Source organism: Zootermopsis nevadensis, unplaced genomic scaffold (assembly GCF_977971745.1).
Source record: "Zootermopsis nevadensis isolate Lab colony 2312 unplaced genomic scaffold, Znev_1.0 Znev_ptg000025l, whole genome shotgun sequence".
NCBI classification, from domain to species: domain Eukaryota; kingdom Metazoa; phylum Arthropoda; class Insecta; order Blattodea; family Termopsidae; genus Zootermopsis; species Zootermopsis nevadensis.
The window spans coordinates 4,228,907-4,253,690 of NW_028259157.1; the positions used below are offsets into that span (position 1 = coordinate 4,228,907).

A 24,784-nucleotide genomic window follows, 5' to 3' on the forward strand; every position below is an offset into this window, starting at 1 on the left:
CTCAAGACTTGGGAATAGAACTTCTCAAGACTTGGGACAAGAACTTCTCAAGCCTTGGGACACGCACTTCTCAAGACTTGGAACACACACTTCTCAAGACATGGGTTACGCACTTCTCAACACTTGGGACTAGTGAAATCTCAAGACTTCGGACGAGTGACTTCTCAAGACTTGGGACGAGTGACTTCTCAAGACTTGAGACGAGTGACTTCTCAAGACTTGGGACAAGAACTTCTCAAGACTTGGGACAAGTGACTTTATAAGACTTGGGACAAGAACTTCTCAAGACTTGGGACGAGTGACTTCTCAAGACTTGGGTCGAGTGACTTCTCAAGACTTGGGACAAGTGACTTCTCAAGACTTGCGACAAGAACTCCTCAAGACTTGGGACAAGTGACATCTCAAGACTTGGGAGTCCTGTCCTGATAGGGATAGGACAGGTCAAATTTAGGAGGAAAAATTTTCAAATTTTTCGAAAAATCAAAAAAAGCTGCAAACCTTCTGAAATGCGCACAAAACCAAAAATTTTCGGAAAATTCGGAAAAAAATTAAAAGTTGAAAATTTTCAAATATTTTTAGTTTTGTGCGCTTTTTGGACGATTTGCAACGTTTTTAGATTTTTCGAAATTTTTCGAAAAAATTGAAATTTCTCAAAGGGGTACCCCTCTGAGAATTTTCAAAATTTTTCGAAATTTTAAAAAAATTAAAAACTTCTGCAAATGGCGTGAAACGCGAAGAAAACAAAGAATTTTCGAAAACATTTTGAATTCAGCAAAGACGTTTGAGGCACAACCTAAAGAAGCAGAGAAAACTTGAGACAAGAACTTCTCAAGACTTGGGACAAGTGACTTCTCAAGACTTGGGACGAGTGACTTCTCAAGACTTGGGACAAGAACTTCTCAAGACTTGGGACAAGCGACTTTTCAAGACTTGGGACAAGAACTTCTCAAGACTTGGGACGAGTGACTTCTCAAGACTTGGGACGAGTGACTTCTCAAGACTTGAGACGAGTGACTTCTCAAGACTTGGGACGAGTGATTTCTCAAGACTTGGGACAAGAACTTCTCAAGACTTGGGACAAGAAGTTCTCAAGACTTGGGACACGCATTTCTCAAGACTTGGGACACGCACTTCTCAAGACATGGGACACGCACTTCTCAAGACTTGGGACAAGAACTTCTCAAGACTTGGGAAAAGAACTTCTCAAGACTTGGGACACGCTCTTCTCAAGACTTGGGACACGCACTTCTCAACACTTGGGACAAGTGACTTCTCAAGACTTGGGACGAGTGACTTCTCAAGACTTGGGACGAGTGACTTCTCAAGACTTGGGACGAGTGACTTTTCAAGACTTGGGACGAGTGATTTCTCAAGACTTGGGACGAGTGACTTCTCAAGACTTGCGACAAGTGACTTCTCAAAACTTGGGACACGCACTTCTCAAGACTTGGGACACGCACTTCTCAAGACATGGGACACGCACTTCTCAACACTTGGTACAAGTGACTTCTCAAGACTTGGGACGAGTGACTTCTCAAGACTTGGGACGAGTGATTTCTCAAGACTTGGGACGAGTGATTTCTCAAGACTTGGGACGAGTGACTTCTCAAGACTTGGGACAAGAACTTCTCAAGACTTGGGACAAGTGACATCTCAAGACTTGGGCGTCCAGTCCTGATAGGGATAGGACAGGTCAAATTTAGAAGGAAAAATTTTCAAATTTTTCGAAAAATCAAAAAACCCTGCAAACCTTCTGAAATGCGCACAAAACCAAAAATTTTCGGAAAATTCGGAAAAAAATTAAAAGTTGAAATTTTTCAAAAATTCCTAGTTTTTTGCGCTTTTTGGACGATTTGCAACGTTTTTAGATTTTTCGAAATTTTTCGAAAAAATTGAAATTTCTCAAAGGGGTACCCCTCTGAGAATTTTCAAAATTTTTCGAAATTTTAAAAAAATTAAAAACGTCTGCAAATGGCGTGAAACGCGAAGAAAACAAAGAATTTTCGAAATATTCGAAAACATTTTGAATTCAGCAAAGACGGGTGAGGCACAGCCCTAAACAAGCAGAGAAGACTTGGGACAAGAACTTCTCTAGACTTGGGACAAGTGACTTCTCAAGACTTGTGACGAGTGACTTCTCAAGACTTGGGACGAGTGACTTCTCAAGACTTGGGACGAGTGACTTCTCAAGACTTGGGACAAGAACTTCTCAAGACTTGGGACAAGAACTTCTCAAGACTTGGGACAAGTGACTTAACAAGACTTGGGACAAGAATTTCTCAAGACTTGGGACGAGTGACTTCTGAAGACTTGGGATGAGTGAATTCTCAAGACTTGGGACAAGAACTTCTCAAGACCTGGGACAAGAACTTCTCAAGACTTGGGACTAGAACTTCTCAATTCTTGGGACACGCACTTCTCAAGACTTGGGACACGCACTTCTCAAGACCTGGGACACGCACTTCTCAAGACTTGGGGCAAGAACTTCTCAAGACTTGGGACACGCACTTCTCAAGACTTGGGACAAGTGACTTCTCAAGACTTGGGACGAGTGACTTCTCAAGACTTGGGACAAGAACTTCTCAAGACTTGGGACAAGACCTTCTCAAGACTTGGGACAAGTGACTTCTCAAGACTTGGGACAAAAACTTCTCAAGAATTGGGCAAGTGACTTCTCAAGACTTGAGACAAGAACTTCTCAAAACTTGGGACAAGTGACATCTCAATACTTGGGCGTGCAGTCCTGATAGGGATAGGACAGGTCAAATTTAGAACGAAAAATTTTCAAATTTTTCGAAAAATCAAAAAACGCTGCAAACCTTCTGAAATGCGCACAAAACCAAAATTTTTCGGAAAATTCGGAAAAAATCAAAAGTTGAAATTTTTCAAAAATTCTTAGTTTTGTGCGCGTTTTGGACGATTTGCAACGTTTTTAGATTTTTCGAAATTTTTCGAAAAAATCGAAATTTTTCTTTGAGAATTTTCAAAGTATTTCGAAATTTTAAAAAAATTAAAAACGTCTGCAAATGGCGTGAAACGCGAAGAAAACAAAGAATTTTTGAAATTTTCGAAAGAATTTTGAATTCAGCAAAGACGGGTGAGGCACAGCCCTAAACAAGCAGAGAAGACTTGAGACAAGAACTTCTCAAGACTTGGGACAAGTGACTTCTCAAGACTTGGGACGAGTGACTTCTCAAGACTTGGGACGAGTGACTTCTCAAGACATGGGACGAGTGACTTCTCAAGACTTGAGACAAGAACTTCTCAAGACTTGGGACAAGAACTTCTCAAGACTTGGGACAAGTGACTTCTCAAGACTTGGGACAAGAACTACTCAAGACTTGGGACGAGTGATTTCTCAAGACTTGGGACGAGTGACTTCTCAAGACTTGGGACAAGAACTTCTCAAGACTTGGGACAAGTGACTTCTCAAGACTTGGGAAGAGTGACTTCTCAAGACTTGGGACAAGTGACTTCTCAAGACTTGGGATAAGAATTCTCAAAACTTGGGACAAGTTACTTCTCAAGACTTGGGACAAGAACTTCTCAAGACTTGGGACGAGTGACTTCTCAAGACTTGGGAAGAGTGACCTCTCAAGACTTGGGATGAGTGACTTCTCAAGACTTGGGTCAAGAACTTCTCAAGACTTGGGACAAGAACGTCTCAAGACTTGGGACAAGTGATTTCTCAATGCTTGGGACAAGAACTTCTCAAGACTTGGGACAAGTCGCTTCTCAAGACTTGGGACGAGTGACTTCTCAATACTTGGGACAAGAACTTCTCAAGACGTGTTACAAGAACTTCTCAATACTTGGGACAAGTGACTTCTCAAGTCTTGGGACGAGTGACTTCTCAATACTTGGGACAAGTGACTTCTCAATACTTGGGACGAATGACTTCTCAAGACTCTGGACAAGAACTTCTCAAGTCTTGGGACAAGAACTTCTCAAGACTTGGGACAAGAACTTCTCAAGACTTGGGACAAGAACTTCTCAAGACTTGGGACAAGTGACTTCTCAAGACTTGGGACAAGAACTTCTCAAAACTTGGGACGATTGACTTCTCAAGTCTTGGGACAAGTGATTTCTCAAGACTTGGGACGAATGACTTCTCAAGACTCGGGACAAGAACTTCTCAAGACTTGGGACAAGAACTTCTCAAGACTTGGGACAAGTGACTTCTCAAGTCTTGGGACGAGTGACTTCTCAATACTTGGGACAAGTGATTTCTCAAGACTTCGGAATAGAACTTCTCAAGACTTGGGACAAGTGACTTCTCAAGACTTGGGACAAGAACTTCACAAGACTTGGGACGAGTGACTTCTCAAGACTTTGGACGAGTGACCTCTCAAGACTTGGGACGAGTGACTTCTCAAGACTTGGGACAAGAACTTCTCCAGACTTGGGACAAGAACTTCTCAAGACTTGGGACAAGTGGCTTCTCAAGACTTGGGACAAGAACTTCTCAAGACTTGGGACGAGTGACTTCTCAAGACTTGGGACAAGAACTTCTCAAGACTTGGGACAAGAACTTCTCAAGACTTGGGACAAGTGACTTCTCAAGACTTGGGACAAGAACTTCTCAAAACTTGGGACGAGTGACTTCTCAAGACTTGGGACGAGTGACTTCTCAAGACTTGGGACAAGTGACTTCTCAAGACTTGGGACAAGAACTTCTCAAGACTTGGGACAAGGACTTCTCAATACTTGGGAAAAGTGACTTCTCAAGACTTGGGAGTCTAGTCCTGATAGGGATGGGACAGGTCAAATTTAGAAGGAAAATTTTTCACATTTTTCGAAAAATCAAAAAACGCTGCAAACCTTCTGATATGCGCACAAAACCAAAAATTTTCGGAAAATTTGGAAAAAAATTAAAAGTTGAAAATTTTCAAAAAATCTTAGTTTTGTGCGCTTTTTGGACGATTTGCAACGTTTTTAGATTTTTCGAAAAAATTGAAATTTCTCAAAGGGGTACCCATTTGAAAATTTTCAAAATTTTTCGAAATTTTAAAAAAATTAAAAACGGCTGCAAATGGCGTGAAACGCCATGAAAACTAAGAATTTTCGAAAAAATTTTGAATTCAGCAAAGACGAGTGAGGCACAGCCCTAAACAAGCAGAAAAGACTTGGGACAAGAACTTCTCAAGGCTTGGGACAAGTGACTTCTCAAGACTTGGGACGAGTGACTTCTCAAGACTTGGGACGAGTGACTTCTCAAGACTTGGGACAAGAACTTCTCAAGACTTGGGACAAGTGACTTCTCAAGACTTGGGACAAGAACTTCTCAAGACTTGGGACGAGTGACTTCTCAAGACTTGGGACGAGTGACTTCTCAAGACTTGGGGCAAGAACTTCTCAAGACTTGGGACAAGAACTTCTCAAGACTTCGGACAAGTGACTTCTCAAGACTTTGGACAAGAACTTCTCAAAACTTGGGACGAGTGAGTTCTCAAGACTTGGGACGAGTGACTTCTCAAGACTTGGGACAAGTGACTTCTCAAGACTTGGGATAAGAACTTCTCAAGACTTGGGACAAGTGACTTCTCAAGACTTGGGATAAGAACTTCTCAAGACTTGGGACGAGTGACTTCTCAAGACTTGGGACGAGTGACCTCTCAAGACTTGGGACGAGTGACTTCTCACGACTTGGGACAAGTATTTCTCAAGACTTGGGACAAGAACTTCTCAAGATTTGGGACAAGTGACTTCTCAAGACTAGGGATACCTTTACCTTTACCTTCACTTTACTTTTTATAACAATGATCACAATGATCCCCCCCCAACAGTTCTTATAGTGTGCTATACCATGTCCAGAATTATAAGCTACATAACTCGCACACAGTCCGATAGAATGGGCAGTATGATAGTCTCCTTTATAGCTTGCCGAAGAGATTGCCACTTTACTATCGTTTACGCAGGTCTATTCTATAGCCAGAATGACACCCTTCTCAATAGTTTGTATGGAGGGCTATACCTTGACCAGAATAATAGCTTGTACAGGGAGTACACAATGTCCACATATAGTGTGTGATCTACCTTGAACAACATTTTGCATTCTTACCTACTACAGATGGTTGCATTAATAATATTTCCTTTGTAGCTAAATGTTAATGTTGAATTATTTCTTGTTTTGCAAGAAATAAATTTTTTTTTACATTTTTCTTTATTCTTTGTTTTAGTTTATTGTTTTAACTGAATGTAACTGCTTTAGAGGAATACCTCTGAAATTTAATTCTGATATTTTTATATCAGAAGTTTGGTCATAAAATCTTACAAAAAATGTGATGAGATGATTATTATTCTTACAGGTGACTGCAGAGTGGCTTGTACACTATGCTGTTACTGAATTGGAAGCAAGGTTGAACCAAGATAAATCTACAAACCTAGATGTTGCCATTACCGGGATTAGAATGCCTGCCACTCAAACCACATTCCCCAACAGGATGCTCAAACTTCGATGCATGGCCAGGCTTGGTTCTCAGCAGTGGGAACAACAACGTTGGACCTTCCTTATCCGTTATGATGTGCCTGCTCCTGGTGAGTCTCTCTTCATCCAGATTAATGGAAGTGCTGTTGACTGTAGCTATTCCTCATAAACAATATTTCATTTTTCCAAAATGGCAAATTAACATAACATAGTAGCTTTTACCACTCTTTCTTCAAATGTGTTGTCAATTTTCTTTGTGGGATTATTAACCATTTCACAACCATTTTATTACTAAACAGCTTATAGCAGATGAATCCATCAGCCAAAATTAAAATTCTAATGCCTCTGCTACAAGGTACACAACAGATGTAGATAAGTAGGAAATAAAACAATTCTAGCTGCATTATATTGGTTTTTACAAAAATTAGTTTTAAAGACTTTGTATTATTAGTTTAAAACGCAGACAAGATGTGTTGGGTTCTACGGCTGTAATTATCCCTCCAGTACGACATAAAAGAAGTGCAAGAATTTTTTAAATGGGCCAACAGTCAGGACATTGTAACTGTGAAAGGATTAGATGTGATATTTGCAATATACAGTGACCAATTAACACACACACAAAAAAAATCCACTTCATGCAAGGTAAATTCATCGCACAGCAATTAATTTTGCAAATTTTATATTTGGATTGTGATATGGCATAATACTTCCAAGATATATTAATCCTTATTTGATCAGTGCAGCAGGAGGTACAATTCATAATGGCTTTTGACAGTACAGTAGTGTGGGAACAGAAAACTGCAACACTATTCAGCGTCTCTCATAATACATTCTGCTTCACATATTTCTAATGTTCTGTGCTTAAAGCAGGGCACAGTGGCATTACTTCTATTCCCTTATCATAAGCATCCTATTATACAATATAGCTTTTGTTATTAACAAAAGGATCATCAAACAAAATGAAATCCAATATAAATAAAACATAACATTAACTGGACTGAATTTTGAGAATTAGATTTATTTCTTGGCTTTTACTTATATGATGACACTTTATCAGCTGATTATATGCAACTGCCTGGAGTAACAGAGAAAAACTGTCTACTGGGAGTTCCTGAAACAGGAGTACTAATCACTATGCCATGATGTTTGATCAGTACATTCTTTACTGTATTTGCAGCAAGTGCAGAACGGTTAAGGGCAGGAGTACAGCTTGTGGCCTGCATACTGGTGCTGATCCTGAACAGCAGCTAGTGTGTGAATGTACATTAAGGTAAAAGTCACCAATGGAAATTTTTCTTTGGCTTCTAAACAGGAAAGTAATGTGTGTGTTTACAAGTCACTACAGGAAATATTCCACTCTGTGGGGGGATCCCCCACCCCCATACATATTAAATGAAACAAACTAATTAATTACAGTCAACTACAGGAGATTCAAAACACAAAGGCAAGACTGGAACATTTCTATTGTATCACTGGCAACAATGCTGAGGCTTTCTCATGTTCATGTCCAAAGCTAGATGGTAACATGCTGCAAGTGTGGTTCAGTTGTAGTCCATCTGTGCCTAGGGAACATAGCATAAAGATGACTCTCAACTAGAGATTTGCACCATGGACAGGGTGACACACAATAGTGCATTTATTTGTGTCTGAAGGAATGACAGGGACAGAAATCCATCAACTGCTGCTGTTGGCTGCCAACTATGGACATGCTGCCTGCCACCGGCATAAGAAAACTTGGAGGATTTTACAACATAAAATAGTTCCACTCATTGAAAAGAAAACACTGTATTAGGCAGCTGTGCATAGCCAATATTCCGCCATTTGTCAGTATGTAGACACATATATGCAATAATTTTTGTTTTTGCCTTTGAAATGACTTGTTAACAAAATAAAGAAATTAGGTGACAGCAATCTGTATATAGTTGGTGAAAAAGTTCTGTCCTCACAGTTCTATACAACCAATCTGTTCTGCTCATAATAATGGGTAGGCCCGTCCAATACCTGAAAGCCATAAATCACTATAAAATGCAGAAAATGTGAATTTTAGTGAAATGTTTCCGTGTGTTACTTTCTTAAAATAAGGGGACAACAATGCTGTTGCTCTGTTGGTTTATATCATAGAAAAGTTTCAATGTGGTTTTCTAGGTTGTAATACCCTGAAGATAAACACAGTATGTTCCTCCACAATGTTGGTATCTACCTACAAGTCTACATGGCATTACTACCCAGAAGACCAAAATCAACATTTTCACTGCTATGAAAACCTCAATCTAATCTAAAGTAGTGTTGATTGTGCACTATGCACCTCTGAAGAACACAAAGTAAGAAAATAACATATGAATGAAAATATGTACAGGATTTATTTTATAATACATTACACTAATTATAAACTACAGCCACAAAGGAAAAATTACAAGTTTCTTGCAATCTAATAAAAATTTTGCTCAGAATTACTTACTTCTTTTGTCATAGTGTAAGGCACTTGCTATTTACTTTAACATAAATTCTGCAGTTAAAAGCTTCAAGCTACAGTTTAAATTGGTCTCATCTAATACAATTGTCATGAATCATACTAACTACAAAATATATGTAACAATCAGTGGCGACTGGTGATTGGGTACTTCCCCCCTCCCCCCTTCCATCAAGAAAATTGAGAAAGTAAAGTTATATTAAAATACATTTCAAAATGACTGGAAATGACACTTTACTTGTCATTCGAATCTGGAGCATGAATGTAGCTTCTTACACATGTTTTAATCATACAAATTTTGCAATCTTAACTTGTTAAATGGAACTCAACCTACATATACATTTATTACAAATAAGGCTTATTACTCAGCAATCATTCTGAATGATTTTAAATGTTCTTAAAGAATTTTAGTATGGGCAGTGTAAATTAAATATATGGCAATGTGATCCTAACAGTGACACACAAATTAATAATATGATGTTACTCCCATGTCGCCACTGCTAACAAAAACAGACTCTGCAAGAAATTGGATAGCACGAACAAGCAAATGAAAATAATGAAAAATAATTTGTATAAAATTGAGGAAAAAAGTCTCTCTGTGTCTGTCTCAGGTGCATGCACATGACTACATGAAATGACCACAATACCTGCAACTCCATAATGATAACAGTGCTTGTATAGTACTTCAATGTATAACAATTAAAGAGTGCATATACATATCTCAAACATGCAAATTTTATGGCACCTACCTGTATTTTGGACCAACCAAAAGGGCAATGCTATTCACTTTACACATTGCTGTGATTAGTTGCTTGTAGTTAAAGCCTTATTTTTGTGTATACCTTCCAGTCACTAGCACAATATTTTTATTAGGTAAATTTTGTCAGAGTATTATATAACAAATATTGAGCAACTTGTAATAAAAATACCTGTCCAAATTATATGCAGTATGGTTTGATAAAACAAGTGTTAAGCAGTTTAAAATATAAATTCACTTTTCTTTAAGTCACTCAAATTTAAAACTCCCATTCACTAGGAACCTAGGATTTCTGGTCCTTAAATATCCACTGATGCTGCCCAAGAGAACTGTACAGATTCTGCACAGGCTGGCTGCAAGGCACTACGGTTAAATGATCAGTTCATTGGTGGATGTCATGTGTATGTTTGCCAAGGACAACTCTGGCTGCAGATTATCAGGAAATGACTATATCAATAATTTAAGGCACTTTTTATCATATTAAAACAACAGGATGGCATATCACAGAAACTCAGGTGGAATGATCTGTCTCTACTTCAACGCATGCTGGGAACTGGCAAGTGTTGGTCCTTGGAATGATTTCGAGTTCATGCATGGAAGACTTTCTTAAGAAACTGTTGCAAATGTCTGGTTATGTTCTGTGTTTCTGCAGTTAACTGTTCAAAAATAAATCAGCATATTCTAAGCCACGCTGTGGTTTCAAATTCAATACTTGCAAGTTCACATATCATGGAAAAGTCACACATGCAGCACTCAGTTACCAATGGTGAACACCTAAATAGTTTCTTTGGCCACTTTATTCCATTGTTTGGAAAACTAAATTAATGTACTGTGTAGCACAAAATTTTAAAACAGGGTCAAACAAGGTTCCTTGAAAGGCATTAAATTTACAGCAGGATAACAGTAAAGAAATATAACACACAGCTACACTTCATATAATCTGACTAGTTTAAGATGCCAGATATCTGTTATCTAGTAAAGGGCCCTCAGGACTTCATAACTAAGAACTGTTTAATGTTGTTTTGAATGTAAATGAGTAAAGTCCTTCAAGTACTTCTACTCCTCTAAATTGTGGCTGAAATATTGAAATGAAATACTACTCCTTCAAAACACCAACTTATGTGTAATCCACAATTACATTTTTCCATTTGAGTTTCTGTGATACTCTGGAATCCTTCCTTTAATGCAAAATCCTATAAAGATGCTAATATTGTTGCTTAGTCAAAATGTAGGAAATGCTATGGATGGAAATCACACCTCCACTTTAAATGGTGAGCCTGGGATATGATCATCTCCCCACTTAACAATGACGATGTATTCACCTCGATCCCGCACAACATAGTTTACTTGATAATTGTTGCGTCCCATATGTTTGATGAACACCTCTTCACATGGGCTCTTGGGACCATACACACCCACATACAGAATGTTGTTTCCTGTAAACAATGAGTAACTGGCTGTAGTAAGATACCTATATTATAGTTTTCAAATGTTATTTGTTTGCATTTCAGTTTATTAATTTATACATTTAGATTCACCACCAATTTTAAAAGCCATTGGAGTAGCAGGTATGAGAAATACTTATCAGCAAAAAGAGAGTTCTGAAGACTCTCAAGGAACCAACTGTCTTTGATCAGTCAAAATAAATGTTCTCAGAAGTCAAGTACTTTGAACTGATGTTGAACAAGGGACTGACAGTCACTTATACCGACATTGTTTGGTGGCCAAGACTGAAACTTAAGATAAGTCAGGCCAAGCTAAGAAAATTGCATGAATATGGTTACTACTGCTGCAACTGAGGTCCTCCTGGGGCTCCCTTCTCTTCATTTTAAGGTGGAATGATGCCTGGGCTGGAATCTACAGATTCAGTTGCAAAGAACAATGGAGGCTGCAATCATTATGATATGGACATATAAGCAAACCTTGGGAAATGACAAGGGAACCCAACTTACAGATGAGGAATGGTACTGTGATATGCATTCCTTATACCATTCATAGTCCAATTACCTGACAGAAGTGAATAGGAAAGGGGCATTGTACCCACAGGAAAAGGAAGGCTTATCTAGTGTATTCATGGGTCTAAGTCTCCAATGGAGTGTATGGCCATGGCATGAGGCAGAGATTTAGCTTCAGCCTAGAGTGGTACACTAAGGTATTTCAGGCATGTATTGCTGAGAATATTAGAAGGGCCTATGTTCCTTTTTAAGCAGACAGTCAAGCTGCAATCAGAACACTTGCCAATTGCAGGAATAGCTAAAGATTGGTCTGGGATTGCCATCAATCCCTGATGATACTGGCTGAATGAAACAAAGTATATTTGTTGTAGGTGCTTGGACATATGGGGATTTATAGCAATGAAATTGCAGACCAGCTAGCTAAAAAGGGCTCCCATTTGTAAGATGCGAACCTGTCTGTAGCATCTCTGGGATAGATGCAAGGTATGCTATCCAGGGACCAGATATGCAGGGAACACCATAAGTATCTACAAAACAGGAAGATGATACACACAATACAGTGATAACAGCTTACCGGCATCTCCTGCATGAACGGTGAACATATTCTGCTTTTGGAGGTAGGCCTTCTTGAGACCCATGCCTTTGCTAGACACTTTTGAAGCATCTGACTTGAACAATGGAAGCACAGGCCCTACCTGTTTGCTCTTGGAAACCTTTTGTACAGTTTCTACGACAACAGATGAAGTTTCTTGAGCTCCTCTCTCTGCCAGATCGTCTCCTGTAAAACCACATAATAGGTTGACAAAATTCTTATAAAGGAAGAGGAAACTGACAGGTAGGGAAAGATGAGAGAATGATGTGTGGAAAGAGAGAAATGGAGATTTACATAGGATACAGAATGGATCTAGGAGAAGATATAGGGTGAGGGTGAGGGAGAGGAGGCAAAGGGCAGAGGCACTGAGGGTCATGGGAAAGGGGTAAGGGAGAAGGGACAAAAACCTGTATAGGGAACAGATAGGTGGAAAGGCTGAGAAACAGGAATTCAGGAAGAAAGAATGAGAAGGGCACACAGAGTACAATAGGTAAGATAAAGGAGTCAGGGAGATGGGAGGGCAAGAAGAAGGGAAAGGGGAGATGTGGGAAAGAATAGACGGGGACAGATAAGAAATTCTGAGAGAAGGGAAGGTGGAGTATAACATGATTAAGATGGCTGGTAAGGTGCAGAGAAAGAGAGACAGAGACTAAGAGAAAGGTGGATGAAGACTGTGAAGAAGGCACGGGGAAAAACACTCACACACAGAGTTAGGAGAGATAGAAACAGATGGGAGTGTTGGACAGTGAGAGGAGGGGAGGACATCAGAGCTACTAAAGAAAGGAAAATATAGTTAGAAAAAGTGAAAGGACTAGAGGAAGAAGGAGAGGAGTAACTGAGAAAGATACAGGGAGATATGGGGAGGGGCAGAAAATAGGATATGGGGTGTGGGGCAAGGAGAGAGCAAGATAAGGTGTGAAGGTAATGGAAGAGAGCTACAGGAATGATTTCATCTATGTTTCTTGAAAATCAGGATCACCAACAGTAATTTAATATCTGAATTAGCAGAGATCAAAGTAGCTTTACATGTAATGTGTTTCAGAAACAAAACTTTATGCAGACTCCTCATTCTCTAAAATTAATCATTTACAAAAAAATTGCAAAGTATGCCCTATATATCTTTACTAATAAACTTTACCCATGAGGGTGCCACAATACAGAATGGCACACACAAGGCAAACTATTTGAGAATTGTTATCAATGGCATTCTCATAAGTGTTAGGTATCACTCTGCATTCTTACTGAGCCACAAAATTAGGCAGAGTTCTGAAGGTAAGATTCAGCCTGTGATGGCACTAATTTTGCAAATCTTACCTGTACAGGAAACCTTGAAAGGTGAGCCCACAATGTGGTAGCCATTGTATTTGATACTGATGAAGTAGTCTCCTGGCACAAGAGGGGTGTAGCGCACCTTATACCCTTCCTCAACTTCTGTACAATCCATTGACACCTTAGACGGACCATCAATTGTCACTGCCAGTGTTCCAGCACCAGCATTACAAGTGTCAACCAGGAAATCTGTCTTCTGACCTGCAGGTAAAAACACATCAAATGTAAGCACATTCTGTTAGCAGCTTTTCATTAATATCACCACATTAATTATCACAGATGTGTAAACTAGAGATTATTCTTTTCAAGCTGGTGAATCTAGACTAATTATACTGGACTGAATTAAAACTGGGTGAGCTATTTACTTTACAAATTGCTAGAAAACTTGGCAGAATAATGTAGACCTACATATTGGGGAAGATATATCTGATCTGCACAAAGTGGGCTCATTCAGCAGCAACTATAATTGGAGAATATTCAGCCACAGTCTTCAAAGGTAGAATTTTCAGTTTGTTATGATCAAATATATAAAAATACATTAAAGAAATGTGCCTCTTCCACTCACCTGTCTTCACATCACCCAACCCATTTCCATGTGCGTTGACTGCCGCTGGGTCTGCGTCCTCTTTGCCGACCTTGATGCGGAATGGTGAGCCCGGGATGTGGACACCATTGAATTTAACATAAATGTTGTTGACACCATTATCTCGAGGCATAAACCGTACTGAGTATGTGTCAGAATCTATCGACTGGATGAAGCAATCATCCTCAATTCCAGATGGTGAAACAATCTAAACAAAGCAAAACAAATTATATGTTAGAATTGTACTCAATTATGTCACTTCTACTTTCTGCAGTGGTCATAATTTCACATTTTTACCCCAAGTCCTATCCAAAAGAACAACAGTCCAATCAGTCTTTGTCTATGCTGCCCAACTGAAAATGTTTCCTATGGCAGAAGCGCATCATGCCATCTATACACATTATTCCCACTTTTCACAAAGTGATAATAAAAATAAATCTCATCATCTGGGTGATCAATACATTTAAACTTGCACTTCAATCTGAATTTATCTAATGATATACAGCATATTTTTGGATCAAAAGACGCGGACATATTTAGTACTTTCACTAAACTAACACATTTAATATTCATTTAACAAAAAATTAGTATCAGCTTTAAATTGTAAATGTTTTAATATAACTGATTAATCAATTAGTTATATTTCTTCTTCCTAAAACATTTCCACTTTATGTGGGTCATCTGACAACCTATATTTGTCTTTTCACACATACTCCCACCCCCTCTTCTCAGTATATTCCCATGGTCTTCCTTCACCTGTGTGACATCTTTCTTAACATGTTGTTCCTATCTTGACTAGTTTCAGAGAGCTAGTCTCCAAAATATTTTTCAACTTAATACTGACATGGACAAACACCCAAGAGGATTTTATAACAGCCATGTACAATGAAAGTTTAAATATTATACAGCACTTTGAAGTTTAATCCAGGAGTGTGAATCCTTTCAAAATATCCTTTACAAATTGAAGCAGGCTAGATAGGGAATATCTGGTGCTGCTGCCATATCAAATTCTGAAAAAAGTCTCTGACCCAGGTGTAACTAAAGACTGACTTCAGGCACAGTAACACACATGTGGCCTCATATTAATTAACAAACGTTTGATGATAAAACTATAATTAACATGGGAAGTGGTTAGCTTAATTAAAAACTACTTTCTCCATTTTAAACCATTATGTGTACCTTAGCATCCAATTCTCCCTTAGCTCCATTCTTTCGCACAAGGAAGGCTGCAGGCTTGTCTGCTTGCACACCTGAATTTGGGAACTGGAACACTTCCAGTTTGTGTGCATCCCCCATTGCTGGGGAAATGAATAGTTTGTAAGGAGAGTCGGGAATGTGCTGGTCATTGAATTTGATTCCCACACGATATTCACCTGAAACAGACATTTCATTTATATGGATTTAATGTAACATTTTAATAATTTTATGTTAAACATTTACCGTTTGTGAAACCTAATCGATATTTTAAATCGTAATGATTTGTATTTTTTGTATTTTATGGCTTATTTCACATCCTACAGTCAGCCTGACTAACATCTGGATCCATGGAATGAATGTGTAAACACATGTGTGTGTGTGTGTGTGTGTGTACTATCTCAAATAGGCCAATGTTTTCTCACAATAGGTCAAAATACTAACCAAACTGCCTAATTAACACTATCCTGCATCAGCGAATTACTATCTGCTTTAGTAAGAAGAAAATCCACATTTTTATCACAGAGTGTATGTACTGGTTTCAAATGAGTGTCAGAATAAATTATTATTTACTTACACAACATTAATTTACTGATCTTTGTAATGGAGAAGTGTTTTGTTTTCTTTGAGGTATGGACTGTTCTCTTAAACATTATTTAGAAAGCTTTGGCTTAAGACTGTTAAATCCTAGATATTTCACATTTTCTATGCAATTCCAGCAGAATGATAAAAATAACTTGAACTAAGTTGCTACTTCACTGTTTCAAAATTCCAACAAACAGGTCATTCAACATGATAGTGTATTATATTTCCAGCTAAAACACTGGACTGCTTTCAATTCCTTGTCTCCCTGTGGGGATAAACTATGAATTCCATATCCCGTCACACCTCTTTCAGTTCTAGCACTAAACTTCAAAAGCGCTAAAGGCACATTTTATACTGCACTACTATAGTTTTAAAACAACCTCAATTCAATTTATAATCATCTTTGTTCATGCTGTCCAATATGTAAGATATGATGAATATTCTAAACAATGTTGTCTGTATGGGAGAAATATGATTATAAATAAATTACATACAAAAATTAAAATTCTTTCTTCCAAGTACAATTTCCTTCCTATTCCATTACATCATCATAACAGTATTGTAACTTATAAATCCCTCAGTTTACTGATTCTGTCTAATACCAATGCACAAACATTCATATGGATTCATCTAAGATTTTGTCTCATAACAATGCATAAACCTTAATGTGTGCTTTGTGCATCAAGTAGTGATGACTATTCGAGGCAAAGCTTTCAGTCAATGGAACACTAATGAATGCAAATTTTAAGTTATTCTACTTTACTGTTGAGTTCTATTGTTGGCTTTGCAGTTCTACTTGCCACTTTCAATTTTTTTTTCTCCAGTGGAGTAACAGCAGGGATATAAATAACCAGAGTGAAGCACATGACCAAAATAACTGTGCATATATCCATGCAATGGACAGCCAAGTGCCAGTCCACCCACACTACCTCTAACTTTGTACTGCAAAAACTGACTCAAAGCAAAATGTCAGTGCGTAAGTCCTTATCCAGTCCTTGGTTAGTCCCAATAAAGTAATTATCTAATAATAGATTTGTTTTTAAAGTTTTACATCTGATAGCAAGCCAAAACTGGGGGAAAAAAAACCCTGGCCATTTGGAAGAAAGTTTCTCATACTAAATATAAACATCATCACCACCATCATGGATCAGGCTGTTAAAACTTCTCTGGGTTCATATACGAGGGTCGCTCATTAAGTAATGCCCCACATTTTTTTTCTCAGCCAATAATGAAGATAGAAAAGTGCACTTTTACATGCTTGAGATTTGATGTTTCCCGCGTTCGTGTACGGAGTTTCAAATGATTCCAACCGATAGCGGAGCTGTAGTGAACTGTTAAAATGGCGTCTGTGAACGACTCTCGTTACAAACAACGAGCTGTAATTGAATTCTTTGTTGCTGAAAAAGAAACGGTGGTGAACATTCATAAACGTTTGTGTGCTGTGTATGGAAGCTGTGCAGTCGATAGGAGCACCGTTGGTCGCTGGGCTAAGAGAGTTAAAGCTTCAGGAAGTGAAGAAACCGAGTTCCGTGATCTGCCGCGCTCTGGGCGTCCTGCCACAGCCACCACTCCAGACATGTTGAACCGCGCGGATGCCATTATTCGTGAGGATCGGCGCGTCACAATTCGACAATTGGCCCAACAGCTTTCAGTCAGCAATGGAAGTGTAATTGCAATTATCCGGGATCTTGCATATTCGAAGGTGTGCGCAAGATGGGTTCCACGAAGTCTCACAGCAGACCACAGGATTCAAAGGAAAACGATTTCTTCTGAATTGTTGGAGCGTTTTGATGCTGAGGGAGAGATCTTTCTGTCCCGGATCATTACAGGTGACGAAACCTGGATACACCACTTTGAGCCGGAGACAAAGAGGCAGTCAATGGAGTGGCATCATCCTCAATCACCGAGAAAGAAGAAATTCAAGACAACTCCCTCCGCCGGAAAAGTCATGATGACTGTCTTTTGGGACAGTGATGGGGTCATTCTTGTGGATGTGATGCCAAGAGGTGCGACCATCAATTCAGACGCGTACATTATGACCCTGGAAACCCTCAAGAAGCGTTTCCGACGAGTTCGGCCTCACAAGCATCCAGCAGAAATTTTGCTCCTGCACGACAATGCACGCCCTCACACAAGTCCGAGAACCCGGGAAGAAATCACGAAATTTGGTTGAACGGTGCTGCCCCATCCACCCTCCGACTCCATCTCTTTGGGCCACTTAAAGATGCTATCCGCGGAACAAGGTTTGAAGATGACGAGAGCGTTATTCAAGCAGTGAGGACATGGCTACGTGAACAGGACAAGAGCTGGTACCGGCAAGGCATGCATGCTCTTGTTCCACGCTGGCGTAAAACCGTACAAGTTGATGGGGACTATGTGGAAAAATAGTATGTGTAAAGGAAACATTGATTTATATTGTCACTAAATTTGAGCCATCTTGAATAAATATGTTCTGAGGAAAAAAATGTGGGGCATTACTTAATGAGCGACCGTCGTATAATTCTTTAAATTTCATTTTAAAAAACTTCAAAACATACTTCCAAAGTGTTAAGTTTTGTTAATGTTTACAGTGAGAATCACACAAAAACAAATAAAAAATGCTAACTTATTGACTGTTAAACCAGGTGGGACATATAGTTACCACTACACTTCAAAAGGATAATCACTCAGGAATAAGGGATTTAAATCCCTGTACTATGGGGACCACTGGCAGTGGGAGGTTGAACAGTAACAGTCACATGGTCAACGTAACCATGCTTAAGTTGTGATGTACAGCCAATAAAATGTTAAAGAACATAAACATTTAAAAGTGTGAAATGTTATCCTTGATATGATTAAATTAATTAATTTTTGTAACATCAGTTATTTATAGATTTCAAAAAAGCCTATGACTCTGTGAAGAGAGAAGTGCTATATAATATTCTTATTGAATTTGGTATACCAAAGAAGCTAGTGGGTCTAATAAAAATGTGCTTAAATGAAACCTGCAGCAAAATTCGAGTAGGTAAATATGTATCTGAGACATTCCTCATCAAGAACGGTCTAAAACAAGGAGATGCTTTGTCTCCCTTGCTCTTTAACTTTGCGCTAGAATACGCCATCAGGAAGGTCCAAGGTAGGCAGGAGGGTTTGCAATTGAACGGGACACATCAGCTATTGGCATATGCTGATGATGTTAATTTATTGGGGGACGATATAAATACAATAAAGAGGAACGCAGAAGTTTTACTAGAGGCTGGTAGACAAGTGGGGCTGGAAGTAAATTCAGAAAAAACTAAGTACATGTTAGTATCTCGTCATCAGAAGACAGGCGGGCAAAATTATCTTAGGGTAGCTAATAAATCCTTTGAAAGGGTTACAAAGTTCAAATATTTGGGAACAACAATAACAAATCAAAATGATACTTGTGAGGAAGTTAGGAGGAGACTAAATTCCGGAAATGCTTGCTACTTCTCAGTCCAAAATATTTTGTCTTCCCGTCTGATTTCTAAGAACCTGAAAATTAAAGTATACAAAACAATAATCTTGCCTGTTGTTTTGTATGGGTGCGAAACATGGTCTCTCACTCAGAGGGAGGAACACAGATTGCAGGTGTTTGAGAATCGGGTGTTGAGGAGGATATTTGGGCCTAAGAGGGAAGACGATGGGGCGTGGAGAAAACTGCACAATGACGAGCTTAAAAATCTGTACTGCTCCCCCAGTATTGTGAGGGTGATTAAGTCGAGAAGAGTGAGATGGGCGGGACATGTAGCGCGCATGGATGGGACAAGAGGTGTGCACCGGGTACTGGTTGGGAAACCTGAAGGGAAGAGACCGCTGGGGAGACCTAGACGTAGATGGGAGGATAATCTCAGGCGGGATCTATGGGAGATAGGAGTTGAAGGAAACTGGATTTTGTTGGCCCAGGACAGGGTCCGGTGGAGGGCTTTGGTTAATTCGGTGATGAACCTTCGGGTTCGGTAAGCCATCTAGTTAGTTAGTTAGTTAGTTATTATTCTTCTGTATCACATTTCCTTCAACATATGCCACAGTTTATTGTGCTTTATTATTGCACATTATCGTTAATGTTAATTCTCATTAAAATAACTGTGTCACAAATTAAGATACACACATATACATATGATAAAAATTATCATTTTATATTAGAATTTTATCTAGTACCAAACTTCAGCTCTGTCACCACCAAGTTTCCTTGAGAAATTAACAATCAATTCCATATGGAATTTAAGTGATTTTCTTTTGCAAATACATATAAATATTCACTCATAGTCATACACACACATAGGTGCAATTGACATACACAAACAGCAAGTTAATACAATTTGGTTCATTATTGTGTCCTAGTTCCCCAATCTTCTCACACCTCAGGACCTTCACTGAGGGCATCCAATGAGTAAATGTGTAAAACAATAGTGGACTAAGGCAGTGTGAAGCCCAAATTCAAGATAAGTCTGAACAAGTCTAGCATATTCACGAGTATTTTACCTTTAACCAAAGTAACCATGGTAACCAAGGCACCTGGATATTACAAAGAAATGTATGTCTTCAGGTAAAAAAATGCTGCTTATTGTTGTCCAATTCTAACTGAAATTAGAATTTGTCAACAAATGTTGGTAAAACACCATAAAATCAGATATGAAAATCTGCTCAGCCATTCTACAGTTCTTTCATACATACAGACACACAGGGAGATAAACTGATTGAAAACAGGCACTGCACAGGATGAAAACAACCCTTCAACATCCAAATAGCAGAAATAGAAACAAATTTACCTTGAGGCTGAGTATTATCCAGCTGGATCTCCTGACATACTTTGTACGTGCGGAAAGGCTGAGCTTTGTTGCACTCACCCATCACACGACTCGTGTGGCAACTGTCTGCTCATAGCCAACTTACCTCCATCCTCATGCATGTAAATATAGAAACTGGAGAAAATTATTCTTGGCACAGTTTCTTTTTTGACAATATTGCGTATGCTAAATTTTTGGCTCTGTGCCATGAAAGTTAAAAAAAAATCTGAAAGGAACTTTACCCCTCACATTAACACTACCTGAACCAAACAAAAAAAATATTACGTGAGATCAAGTTTGAGGCTAAAATAAAGCTGCTGGATTCAAGGACAAATCACCCCCTCCTGAGTTCCTACAATCGCAGAAACTCCTTATAAACAAGCCCACACTCTGTTTATATTAAAATGTTATTCTGGTCTGTCTGTGGTATCTGATGAGATGAAATGTTTGTTAGTTTATTGGGTTCATTTACCATAATGTATCACACCATTAACTCCTGCTCAGAACTGTGTAAATAATATTGAGGACAATTCTGCGTTATTTTTAATGTTTGTACATAAGGTGTCAATGACAAAGCTGTATTAACAGAGTTGGCGGGGGGGGGGGGGGGGGGAGATACACAAAGGGGTACAGGTTCCCTAAACCAAGAACTTTGGTTTTAAATATTTTCATATTCAGAACTTTAGAATTTCATTTACAATTAGATATTAAGAGATTTCTGGGAGATTCTGGAGATTTTGGGGTGCTAAAGTTCACTTGCTGCCAATTTTTCCAGGGACCATACTGCCTCTATCATCAGCAGTGCAAGCACCCAAAACCAGGTTAAATATAAAAGTTGACCCTCTTTATATGCTTTGTACATGGAGGTGAGTGGTGAGCTTCATGTACTGGCTGCTTTAACCCCAGGAAAGAGACCTAGTACTCTCTAGACGAGGCTGGGCAGTAGAGTCTTTAGTCCAATATGTGGTAATTTAAATCTCACTGTTGAAACTATTTCGGAGCCCTTACTTAAACTGCAGTAATGTCTTGAAAAACTACTAGTATTTTGGGAATGGAACCTTCCATTGGTACTGACGGCATATATCGGAAGCACAATAAAAAAATTACTTGCTTCCTGGGTCCAGATCGTTACTTGGCCGACAGTCAACTAAGTGTAAAAAAAATTTAAAAAAAACAGACTGGGACACATGTAAGACAATGTTAACTAAAAGGATGACAACCGGCATACAAGACAGCTGTCAAGAGAAAGCCATCTTCATTGAACTTGAACAAATGTGACAGAGGCTTCAAGACAACAAGAAACTGGGTTACTGTCTGAGAAAATTACAAAACACTGAGGTTATTTAGTATGAGTTAAGATGGCTGGATGACTGGTATGTATTGAACTAAGAACAATTCAGGAGGAAAAGACTGCAGCCTATTTCAAGAATAATCAGGAAATGTAAACATATATGACAGATTTGGTCAAGCTGTATTAGAAAAGGTAACAAAAACACTCATTACTGGTGTGGTAGACTAGGAATTTCAAAAATCAAAACTTGCACGATTTTTAATACCACTTATACTGTAATCAAATATGTCTGAAACATGTTACTGTACACATTTTTCAGGTCAAGTTAAATGATGCATCAGTTATATTCATAAAATCATAATATTTGCATACCATGTTGTTAATTTTGAATTTCCCAAAATATCAGACAATAATATAATATCACACAGTAAAAACACTCTTTTAGACACTATGAAGGACCTATGAAGATGAAGACCAAGACAGTTCTCAAAATGTTGGCTGATTGCCGAAGAAGACTTCCTTCAGTGAACTAGGAAGGAGGTCAGTACAGAAGGAACTCTTTCGTCTCCTTTTGTAGTCCTCTCTGGAGTTCCACAGGGATCTGTTTTGGGTCCTCTACTTTTCAACTTGTTTATTTACGACATATGCCAAGTAATTAATCATTTTCGCTGATGATATCAAAATATTTTGTGCCATTAAATCTCCTAACGAATGCAATCAACTTCAAAATAACATTGACTCTGTACAAAGTTGGTGCACTGTTAACTTCATGAAACTCAATATTAGTAAAACTACAGTAATTTCTTTTTTCAGGAAAACCACTACTTTAATCTTTGATTACAAACTTTTTCAGTCCTCTATAACACATACCGACACTATTAAAGACCTGGGAATATTTATCGACTCTAAGCTCCGATTTCACAACCATGCTGACCACGTAATTTCACACTGTATTAAGTTGCTGGGTCTTGTTCACACATTAAACTTTTTGTTCTCTCCTCCTAATTGCCTGTATATGTTATATGTAACCTTAGTTAGATCCAAGCTCAAGTATGCCTCGGTCGCTTGGAATTCTATTATGACTACTGATGCAAACAAACTGGAATGTATCCAGCAGAAGTTTGCAGCCCTTTGCTACTATCGTTTCCTCCCCCAAGTGCATTACAGCTAAGCTGACGCTTTAGAGTATTTAAAACTCCATACCCTGCGTAAGAGAAGGCATTGTAGTGATGCACTGTTCCTTGTGCAGGTTTACTGCGGCTTTAAATGCTGTGCTTCCCTTCTGGAAGCTGTCGGTCTCCGCATCCCTGCTCAGAATCTGTGAGATTTTTCTATGTTCAGTTTTAGCCCTTTGACCAAAAACAGTCCTTCTGCTAGATGCGCATCAGCTGCTAATGTCGTGTGGAGGGGCTTGGATATATTTGAAACGAAAATTGTCACACTTCTTCACATTCTATAAAAGTATAATTTACTTAATTGATTTAAATTATTTTTACAAATATGATAATATATTTAGTTGCAATTTTCTTGTGTATTAACGTCCTCCATACTAATTGAATTGAATTGAATTGAAATCCCCCAAAATTCAAATATTTGGGAATGACATTAACAATTTAAAATTATATTTATGAAGAAATTAAAGGCAGATTAAATTTGGAAAATTACATTCAGTTCCCATCCCCTACCTAAAAAATATAAAGAATAAAATATATAAAATCTGTTGTTTTGTATGGGTGTGAAACTTGTCAATGATGAAGATACTTTATGAACTCACATTAATAGTAATATTGAGCTAATTTCAACCAGTGTCCTATGGACAGTGGCTAAAATAGTCTGACTATGCTTTATTTGGAATAACTATGGGTTGATTGTAAATACAGAAGTAGAAGCATGTCTGATAAGTTGAAAGTTTAGTTCACAATGAACCAATATCTGTGATAGTTATGAAATTCCAATGTGTTACTTACTACCTCCTACAGCTAGCAAAGCAAAACAGAAATTATCTGTATTACCAGATTTCTGGACCTTGACCATCATTTAGCATTTCAAACAGGTCACAACACTACTGAGTGGAAAGACATCCACTTTCCAAAATGTTATGTTCTATGTGGAATACCAGACAACAGACAAAGTCCAGAAATCCAGCAATACAAATTGTATTATTTCTTCATCAGAACCCTTTATAATTATAGAGACGTTGTGTACGAGCAGTAACAAGACTTTCAGTGTTGTCCAGTTACATACAAACTGGCCAAGAGAGGAAGGAATATGTCTATGGGGATTTAAAGGATAGAATCAAGTTTGATCTAATTATTAATTTTATGTCTTTATATGCAATCACTTAATGAATCAGCATCTCAAACACTGATGACTAATAGTTGTTTCTTGCCCTATCATCAATGGTTCTTCTGTTTCAACAACACAATGCTCTCTCCAGAAGCTCCTTCATTTATTCCAGTTTTAAAATGTAATGTCTTTGTAGCCATGTAACTTTTAAATGAGACTATATGAGCTCATTCGTTTTTAACAATTTCTTCACCTTCACATTTCATTATAGTTTAGTTACCAGCAAAGTTCAGATGACACTTTTAAAATCACTCATGAAAAGTGATTCATACACATACGGAACAACAAACCCTGTTCACATCCAATGTGAGCTACAATTAACTGGTTTACTTTCCCAGATAAATTTTTCGAACCTGTCAAAAGTTCTCTGAAGGACAAATTCTTAGAAGAGTTTATCACCAGGGCTTGCCAAATCTACCATTATATGGCCTGCATAACCTATGTTTTGTCTGAATAACTGGTAGT

General features: G+C 38.4%; 2 protein-coding genes across 11 annotated transcripts in view; one reads left to right on the top strand and one right to left on the bottom strand.

Moving 5' to 3' along the window:
• LOC110840059 (uncharacterized) overlaps positions 1-9,050 on the top strand; it is a 44,808-nt gene extending 35,758 nt beyond the window's left edge. For all 3 annotated transcript variants that reach the window (XM_087355786.1, XM_087355785.1, XM_087355784.1), the window contains 2 exons: positions 6,309-6,537; positions 7,605-9,050. In XM_087355786.1, coding sequence (XP_087211912.1) covers positions 6,309-6,537; positions 7,605-7,678 — 303 coding nt within the window. In that variant the 3' untranslated portion in view covers positions 7,679-9,050. The remainder of the gene's footprint in view (positions 1-6,308; positions 6,538-7,604) is intronic.
• Positions 8,769-24,784, bottom strand: part of cher (filamin A protein cher) — a 144,440-nt gene continuing 128,424 nt past the window's right edge. For all 8 annotated transcript variants that reach the window (XM_022060777.2, XM_022060779.2, XM_022060776.2 and 5 more), the window contains 5 exons: positions 15,293-15,486; positions 14,096-14,321; positions 13,516-13,731; positions 12,184-12,387; positions 8,769-11,090 (listed from right to left, as the gene is read on the bottom strand). In XM_022060777.2, the coding sequence (XP_021916469.1) occupies positions 10,906-11,090; positions 12,184-12,387; positions 13,516-13,731; positions 14,096-14,321; positions 15,293-15,486 (1,025 nt within the window). In that variant the 3' untranslated portion in view covers positions 8,769-10,905. The remainder of the gene's footprint in view (positions 11,091-12,183; positions 12,388-13,515; positions 13,732-14,095; positions 14,322-15,292; positions 15,487-24,784) is intronic.